The 9,593-nt window shown below is 44.9% G+C and overlaps 1 protein-coding gene across 1 annotated transcript; it reads left to right on the forward strand.

The window, feature by feature from the left end:
• The first annotated feature begins 3,533 nt into the window (after positions 1 to 3,533).
• On the forward strand, positions 3,534 to 7,665 carry spry1 (sprouty homolog 1, antagonist of FGF signaling (Drosophila)). The gene is made up of 2 exons (XM_050041834.1): positions 3,534 to 4,231; positions 5,613 to 7,665. The coding sequence occupies exon 2, from the start codon at positions 5,668 to 5,670 to the stop codon at positions 6,754 to 6,756; it is 1,089 nt and encodes a 362-aa protein (XP_049897791.1). The 5' UTR covers positions 3,534 to 4,231; positions 5,613 to 5,667; the 3' UTR covers positions 6,757 to 7,665.
• The last annotated feature ends 1,928 nt before the right edge of the window (positions 7,666 to 9,593 follow it).

The raw sequence follows: 9,593 nt of genomic DNA on the forward strand, positions 1-9,593 counted from the left end.
TCTGAATCACGTAAAGTTTAAGGTATTTTAAAAACCTAAAAGTGCCCTGTTACGACTCCAGAATGAAGGTGTTAAATAACAATAGCTGTTGGTGGAACTTTCCTGCACTGTACTCTGGATTAGAGTATTAGAAATTTTAAACTTGGTGGTTTACTTAAGAAATTCTTTTAAGTCCAAAGTTATGTTTACTGTGGGATCGGTCACAAATACCAAACGTGTCCAAGTGGGCATTTTCTGTTATTATTGTGGGGCTGTTTGTCGAGTTATTCTAAGACACTGGAAAACAACAAAGACCCCGGAGTGAAAGAATGGGTCCATGCAATGGTGGAAATAGCATCTTGTGAATGTATGCTCAGTAGAATGAATGGCGATCGTTGGGACCAGTTATGGACTCATATCAAAATGGAGGATAAGCCGACATAATTATGAACTTCCTCTGTGATTATGTGACCCTGTAGAGTGATGTATGAGGACACGTGTGTGACATGTTTTGTCAGTTTGTTTTCTTCTCTTTCCTTTTAAACGTATTTGTTCATTTTTATTTACAAACTGGAGTCTATCTCCACATTATAAAAAACTACGTGCCTCATATTCTTGATTGCCCAGAAAATAATACATGTATACCATCTACTGAGCCATTCAAACCACTAAAAACTTTCATCATGAAAAAAAGAGAGGAAAAAAACTACAAAATTTGGGACTTTTGAAAAAACATTTTGGGGCTGCCCCCCCTGAAGCCACCCTCCACTCCGCCTCTGCTATGTGTTGATTGTAAGATTAAATATTACTACCTCTTTAAAAAATAAAACCATGCTCCTTGTGTGATTTTGTTGAACTGCACAGACACTTCAGGCCCATATCTGACCTGACAGCAATAAATCCTCGGCTGGTAAAACGTGATTTAACTGGTTAATTCTGGAGAACATGATCCCTTTAATCAGAATATTACACATGTCCCTCTGCACCAACATGTCTGCTGTTACATAGTGGAATGAGACTTTCTGTGGGGACCTCCTGGACCCCCTTCAAGGACCCCTGATGGTTGCTAAAGCCCTGCTGTATATCCACGGGGAGAAAAACAGCCCCGGCTGGTATATTCATCACATCCATCCATGGAAAATCAGCTAATTGCTGTAATCGTGAGATTTCCGTCCGCACTTCCGACCACTAAGAGCAGGGATCCAGGCGGCCATCTGTCGGTCTACCAGGATTTGCTTTATCACCAAGAAGCTGAATTTTAACATCCAGCCTGAGAGAGAAAAAACTGAGTCGTTACTGCGCCACAAAGTCTTTCTAGCAGCGCGTTGACTGTGGCACGGCTGCTCCTGCTCTTTTTTAAGCATGTGCTGACCCGAAATGGCACAGGAGGTCATTCAGCTATTGATTTTTCCATTTGAATAGGATAAATTGACTTTGTATTGAACTTCCTTTTCTCATGGATCCGGATGTAGCGCATCCGCGACACCAATCAAACCAGACAGTCAGGAACAGAGAGGAGGGGGAGGGGGGCAGCAGCGAGGGGGGAGTCTTTCCCCTGGTTGCAGGGCTGCTCTGCTCTTAAGGTGGTCCTGGACTAAACACCCCCCTCAACCACCACCACCTCCACCTCCCCCCACAGCCAAAAAACCCCGAGCCATGAAAGTGTCCAAATGATGGGAACATGTCCATATCAGGGAGCTGAGCGAGCTGCAGGCTCATCGTGACACATTGTGTTTCCTCTCATGACAGACGTGCATGCGTAATGGGAACACTCGGGCGAGCAGAGACATCCTGTTGATGTTTCCTCCCTGAATTGTCTATTAAAAACCACACAGTTGTCTGTGCAGAGCTGAGGTGCAGACAGTGGGCTCCAAACTGTGGTTCCAGCACCAGCGGGGGGGCTTTTAATGGAGTCCAGGTTAACTTTGATTAACTTTTAAGATTGTAACAACACGTTAACGTGTGTGTGTGTGTGTGTGTGTGTGTTTGTGTGTGTGTTTGGGGGGGCATTATGCAGTGCTAAATACCACAGGGATGATTAACTCTGACTAGAAATGCCAAATCTTGTTAAAGACCCTTGAAGGTCCTCAGACCTTTGATTATAAAGCATTTTAATTATGTGCGCAGGGCCGGACCTAGCGTGTTCACTGCCCTGGGCCCCCCCCCCCCCCCCCCCCCAGAAAAAAACCATAAAAATCACTATTATTATCTTTATGTTCATTATCCTTTTATTTTTTGTATTTAATACTAACAAGAACAAGAGCTAATGAGAAATCAACACACACAAACAACTCAGCTAATAAACAATAATAATAATAATACCTGTGAAATATCTACACTCTGCTTGTTATTATTATATGTTGCTTTTAATTTTTACTCAGGTGCAATATCAGTATTGTTAAACTGTGCGATATTTATACTTCCATCAGTCAATAATAAAAAAAATCAGCTATTCAGTCCATCTCTTTATTATATTCTGCTTCTTTCTGATGCTTCCTTGTTAATAAATAATACAATAATACATTTTATTGAAAAGACGCCTTTCAAAACACCCAAGGTCACCGTACAGAGGATGAATTATTGCTCTTTGCTTTCGTACAGTTTTCTTATTTTACGTACATATGTAAATATATTGCTTTGCACTGACCCGCTGCTGCTGTAAGGGACTACAGATGAAAATTAGCTAAATATAAATAAAAATAAAAAATAATAGCTTCCCGCTGTGGAACAAAAAAGGGATTATCTTATCTTCATAAACAACAAACAATAGCAAAATATGGAAATATTGTGTGTGCAAATTTGTCATTTTCTTGTTTTTGCACTGCACTCTGGATGGCTTTTTCTTACTCTAATGCTCTCCATATACACTCCACTCCTCCATTTCCCTTTTTCTAAATGTCAAACATATTATAAATAAATAAATAACACATTTTTGGGGTCTGTTTTGGTGCCTATGTCTCTTATAGTGAGATCTGCTCCTATATATATGATAAATGTTTAGTTATATTACATATAATACAAGCATTTGTTAAACACTGGTCATTTCTGGTAACTTACCATGTTTACAAAAAGGTCTGTGAACCCTGAATTAAACATATTCACCCCTTTTCTCGCCCCAGTGCTTCACTTCGAATCATTTTGTTAGTTTATCAGTTACTTTTTGTTATATCTTAAACATATGAGAGCCCCTGTGACCACCATAAACCATCAAACTGCCTTTATGTTATCAGTGTAACAGTGGTAGTAATGTGCTTTAAATGGGGGCCAACACTGAGAAGCAAAGACAGAAGTGCTTCAACAAAATGTAAAAGTACAAAAAGTGTCTTTTTCTTCTTCGTGTCAGAAGCCTGAGTCCCAAAAATGACAAATCAGCAAGAATATAAATAACCGGCTCGTTTATTACATCACTATTAGTCACATTAACCTTATTCACATCATTATTCATAACCCACAAGAACGGAAACTAGTAGTGTTTTTTCTTCCCTGAGCCCCCTCATTGAGCCAAGGCAAAATAAAAACCCCGGTCCACCTTAACTAGTGCACACATCTCTATCGCCCGGCCTTCCACATCTGCCCAATGAATCAGGAGCGGATGCGATGTATCCTTTTTCAGTGGAGTGAATGGCCAATGGGAGTTGGCTTGTCGAGCAAACATTGAGCCCTGCGTTCCCATTCATTCAGTGCTGAACAGGCCCGCAGAGCTGGAGAGAGCGCACCGCCGCTGTCTGCGAGCCCGACGACGCTTTTTCAGCGAGCGCAGACTCCCCGCAACAATAAGTGCCAGCCGAACTCTCCGTGCGTCCCCGAAGAGGACACAGTCTTGGATATAAGCTGCTTGATCTCATCCCTGCGACACCTCTTCTTTTTTCTTTACGCTGTTTTTTATTTTATTTTCACACCAACTCCTGCGGGACTTCTTCTGTATCTAGGTTGCCCTAAAGATCGGCCTCCCAAGTGCGCAGCAGTTCTCCGGGTTGCCTTCCTTCCCTCCTCCATCAGAGCTCCACCGTGGATTTACTTTGTGTTACCCCGGGACGAATGCATGCGTAACCCGCGCTGTGGACTCCTCTGCTGAACCCACCAAGAAAAAGGGAATAACGCAAAGGGATACACTCGCACTTGGATTAACAGGCTGTGAATGTTATGCATCAGACCTCCTAGTCTACGTTTGGACATTGCCCCTTCCTTTTTGGATGGAGTTTTGGTAGGCTACACGGTTGATGGATTCGACGTTATGGATGGTTGCATATAGGTACGTATCTCCAGCACTATTTTACGCATGTTTTGCGCTTATTATGTTGCTTTTACGGCATTTATTCCGCGATAGTAGCGCACGGAGCGACTCAATCTGCGCCGCCGGAGTGATTTAATGTTTTGCAACACTGGTGCACACATTCAAACTCTCCGTGTGCTTTCTATATAATTTGGCACAGATAAAAACACCCGCTGTGGGTTAAATTAAACGCGATTAGCTGATGAAGTTGATGGATCTCCATGCCCTGCGTCCTTCCGTGGCTGTGCTGTAACAAACACCCTTCCCCCCACGGCGGTTGTTTTCATTCATAAGTTTTTCCCCGTCTATTTGGATGCGTCCTCTTAATGTCTCTTGATCTGCGGCTCTGTGTGTTTTATAGGATCCTGCCTTTATTACTGCGCACGACGTCTCCTGCTTTGAACGCGCTCAGTGCGGATAATCCTGTTTACAGTGCGCGCTTTGACGCACAGATTATTAAAAAAAAATAAGTTTGTTTGTTTGCGCAGCGCAAAAGATAAAACTCAATCAGTTTGGCTGCAGCGTTTCGTCCTGTGAGGTTTAATGTGTGTTTCACGGGGCCTCGTGCAGGTCGGCGTTGCTTCATAACCAAATTCCTGATGGTGTTTATGGCACAAACAAGCGCATTAGACAAATTATCTGCGTCAAATAAACGTAAAAAAAATCGCGTCTCGCTGCAGCGCGAGGTGAAGTTTTAATCCAACTTCAGGTCTGTATTTTGTCGGAACTTGGTCTGACCTTTTCTTTTTCTTTTTTTTTTTAGCTCTACTTTTGTCCCCATTTCCCTGAAATCCTTTTTGGTGTAGTAATAGAATACTAAGTGAGGCAGCTCATTTAGTTCCCTTGGATCGCGTCCTCATTTCGTCGCCGCGGTGCATTTAAATGTTAACTAGTCATACAAATGTAAATGAGGAGGGGAAGTATTTGTAGGGCCTGCTGAAGTTTAGATGTGTGCGCGTTGGGGAGGAAGGTACAAAAAGTCTTGTTAATAGTCAACTTTTTTTTTTTTACCCCCGGGTTGGCTCACTTAGCGGGATCAAAAGTGACATATTGTCATGTTGACAGGAGGAAAACACTCAGTCTGGCTTCACTTATAATTCACCTTTAAATACTCATACTTTGCTTCTTCTCTTTAAATAACAGTAAATGTTGTAGATGTGCTGCTGCAGTGTAGATATGATGTTGTGACGGTGCTGACTGGGCTCCACTTGGCTTTGAGTCTGAAGTGTCCATGTTAACCCCTCTTCCATCAGGACAGTGTGTTTGCCTGTTATGCCATGTTTTGGCTCTGTCTGATGATGTCCCCTCCCTCCCTGCCTCTCCTTTGTCTCTCCCCGGCCTCTCTTCCCCCCTCTGGCAGGTTTTCCGATGCATGCCAAGTCCACGGTGAATGTCGGAAGTGGTGATCCCCCCAGATGGAGCTCCAAAGTCAACATGGCCCCGGCGGTTCATTAGTGGTGATCCAGCAGCCTTCCCTAGAGAGCCGGCAGAGGTCGGATTACGAGCGGGAGCTCCAGCATGCCGCCATTCTCTCCCTGGACCAAATCAAGGCCATCCGCTCCAACAACGAGTACACTGAGGGGCCCTCGGTGGTACGGAGGCCCCCTGCGCCTCGCATGGCCCCCAGGCCCCAGGACAAGCAGGAGAGGACTCACGAGGTCATCCTCGTCAATGTGAACAACAATTATGAGCACCGGCCATCAGGTCACCACCATCACGTCGGGGGCAGCGTGGTGGTTGTGGCAGGGGGACAGCAGTATGGTGGGTCCCGGGCGCCGGGGCTCAGCCGCTCCACTAGCACAGGAAGTGCCGCCAGTTCAGGGAGCAACAGCAGCGCCTCCTCTGAACAGGGACTCTTGGCACGCTCGCCCCCCACCAGGCCCGGCATGAGCTTACAGCACCACCACAGAGCGGAGCGGCCTGTTCGGACTCAGCCCAAGCCCAAGGCCCTTTTACAGCCCCAGCAGGGACCTCACTTCCACCAGCCTCCACTAGAGGCTCCACTCAAGCCCCAGGGCAAAGGGAAATCAGACTTTTCTAGCTCTGGCAACGGGGTGGTGGCTGCTGCTGGGCACCAGTTCATCTGTGAGCGCTGTGGGAAGTGCAAGTGCAGTGACTGTACGGCTCCCAGGAGCCTGCCTTCATGTCTGGCGTGCAATGGCCAGTGCCTCTGCTCTGCTGAGAGCGCGCTGGAGCACGGCACGTGCATGTGCCTGGTTAAGGGCATCTTCTACCACTGCTCCAATGACGATGAGGGGGACTCTTGTGCTGACCACCCCTGCTCGCTGTCACGCTCCCACTGCTGCTCTCGTTTCCTGTGCATGGGATTAATGTCGGTACTCTTCCCCTGTCTGCTATGCTACCCACCTGTCAAGGGGTGTCTGAAGGCGTGCCAGGGCTGCTACGACCGGGTTAACAGGCCCGGCTGTCGCTGCAAGAACTCCAACACTGTCTATTGCAAACTGGAGAGCTGGGCCCCACAGAGCCAGGAGAAACCTTCCTGATCGCCCCTGTGTGTGTTTGTGATTGCGTGTGCGCGGGAGACTCTTGATGTGGATCTTATGATGACAGTGATAATGATGATGATAGTCACAAATTAATGTTTATCAAACATTCTAAGCACCTCCCACCAGCCTCCCCCTCCTCGCTGCGGAAACCTAAGGAGCTAAGCAAAGGAGTAACGAAAACCACTCAATTATTTTTATTTTCTCTGGATCAGGACCATGTTTTTACAGACCAGTGTTTGCCTTAACTGTTTCTATGTCTATCCTCAGCTCCTCATTAACACTATTTTTTTATATATATGAAAAAAGTTTTTCTTCCGTTTTAGGTAGGCAGTTTCCTCCGGGTCTGTGCGCCCGGCGGGAGCTGCCTCTCACCAAATCTGTGAAGGACGATCTACTATAGGGCAATTATGTAGCTGTTACCTGGTATTCATAGCAAGCAGGTATGTTTGAATTTATTGGTTGCTGCCACACTAAAACCGTGGTTCCTATGCTCATGTTGCATTAACGAAAGCACATCCATCTCATAGTATTTTTTTTTTCCTCCACTTGGATATGTTTCTCTCCTTCCACCCATCTGAACTCTTCATACACATTCTGTGGCATTCTCCCATTGTTTTATTTTTTTTCTTTATTTTTGTGTAAATTGTATGCTCAAAATCCATAAGAGGAATTCTGGCTATTTTTTAAAAAGAAAAAATGTCTGTTAAAACATTTTTTTGTTGTAAAAAATATTTATTATGTGAAGCTCTATTATTTTATGATATTTATTGCAAGAGACAGTCTTAAATTTACTCATGTCTGAATATAACAAAATATCAAATACTTACTGAAAAATTAAAGGGTGGCACAAAAGAAAACTATGTTAACTTTAATGCAGAAAATATATTAATTAATGAAAAACAGCGCTGTCTGGTGTCTTGATTGAGAAACAGTAAGCGGCCTGACTGGTGGCTGATTTTAAGTTGGAGTTTGAGCTGATTGGCGAACAGCAAATCACTGTTTTCTGTGTGTGTGCATGTGTGTTCACGCTGGGTGTGGAATTCCTGGTGAAAAAAAAAAAAATCAGCAGTGAGTAGAAACAGCTTGTAGCTCGAAATGTGACTGTTTACATTCTTGGAGGGCTTCTTTGCTGCGATTCTCCTCGGTAACCTTGAAAGCTAAACAATACAGGTCATTGACACGATTAGCCCCGAAGCTGCTAGCATCAACAGAGCCTCCACGTTTCCATGAGTTATGCTCGCAGGAAGTAACTCTCCTTCTAAACCCCCCCACTCCACTCACCAGCCAACAAGTCACCACAAAACTATGCAATGTAGTTTACTCCCTGGGCTTTAATGCGGCTAGATCGGGATGTTCCCAAACTCCCAAATGGTCTCCATATTGTGGAGCCCAACAGTGTGAGCCTTGAGAAATGAGAGCGACCATTACGAGTAGCCGGGCCACCTGTTCAAAGATAATAAACCGGGGCTATCAATGCTGGGCTTTTATGGCGTGGTTCCTGCACTAAAGGCAACGACAGGGGCAAATCTAGCCCCCACCCCGACCCACACTCCCCCATTTGGCCGCCTCTTTTTGTCAGTGAATTTATCACTTGGGAAGTCCGCTGACCCCCCTCCCTCCCCTCCTACCACCAACCCCACTGACACCCACTCCCCCCTTCCACCTCCGGGCCCCCAGGGGATGAGATCATCACTTTGAAAGTTGGTTGGTCAGCCAGAAATGCCAACAGTTGGGGAAACACAAACTGTGACCAGGAATTTCTCTGGGACAAAGGAAAAAAATATACTGTGGCTTAGGTTTGGAAAACTGCAGCGTTGGCAAGAAAACAACACAACCGTGTCTATAATCAGCTACATGTGACGCTGGTGCCCTCAGGTGCTGTGTGCAACAGGCCTGGGATCTTTGGATTCAGAGTTGTGCTGAACGGGAATATGAACCTCTTGATTTAATATAAGAACTCCACAGAAAAAAGCTGCAGCAGCTCTGAGGAGTAAAAGGTTCGGTTTAAAGGTCCCATATTATTCTCATTTTCAGGTTCACAGTTGTACTTTGGGTTTCTACTAGAACATGTTAACATGCTCCAATGGTCAAAAAACACTTAATTTTTCTCACTCTGCCTGCTCGAACATCCCTGTACTCATCCTCTGTCTGAAACGCTCTGTTTTAGCGCCTGTCTCTTTGAGCCCCCCGCCCAAAAAGCCCAATCTGCTCTGATTGATCAGCATTTCCTGGTCTTTCACATCTGCACTCATGGCGTCTTTGCAGCAGCAGTGACTTTTTATATCAAAACTTTAAAGGTCCCACATTATGCTCATTTCCAGGTTCATACTTGTATTTAAGGTTTCTACTAGAACTTGTTTACATGTTTTACTTGTCAAAAAACACGTAATTTTTCTCATACTGCTGCCTGAATATATCCTAACCCTGTCTGTCTCTTTAAGCCCCCTTCCTAAAAAAGCACAGTCTGCCCTGTTGGTCAACGTTTCCGGGTCTTTCACGTCTGCACCCATGGCGTCTTTGCACCGTCATTGCAGCTGGGGAGTGACTGTAACGGCACCGTAGAGGCAATAAAATTGTGACATCACAACTTCAAGGGCATCCTGACAGCTCGCTGAAAGGCACAGTTTGTGAACATGACTGTGTGCATTTCTGTGGGATGAACGTTTTCAGCCTTTCACAGTATTTTTATATTAAAAAAAAAACTTTCAACAATATGGGACCTTTAAACACTTCACAGATGAGAAGCGAACTGTAAACAATAGCACAAAGGAAGTATCTTGTTGCCTTTGTCATTTAGCTGAGCAGGCTTTCACTGAGACCGACTAGCACGCAGC

This window comes from Epinephelus moara, chromosome 4, assembly GCF_006386435.1.
Source record: "Epinephelus moara isolate mb chromosome 4, YSFRI_EMoa_1.0, whole genome shotgun sequence".
NCBI classification, from domain to species: domain Eukaryota; kingdom Metazoa; phylum Chordata; class Actinopteri; order Perciformes; family Serranidae; genus Epinephelus; species Epinephelus moara.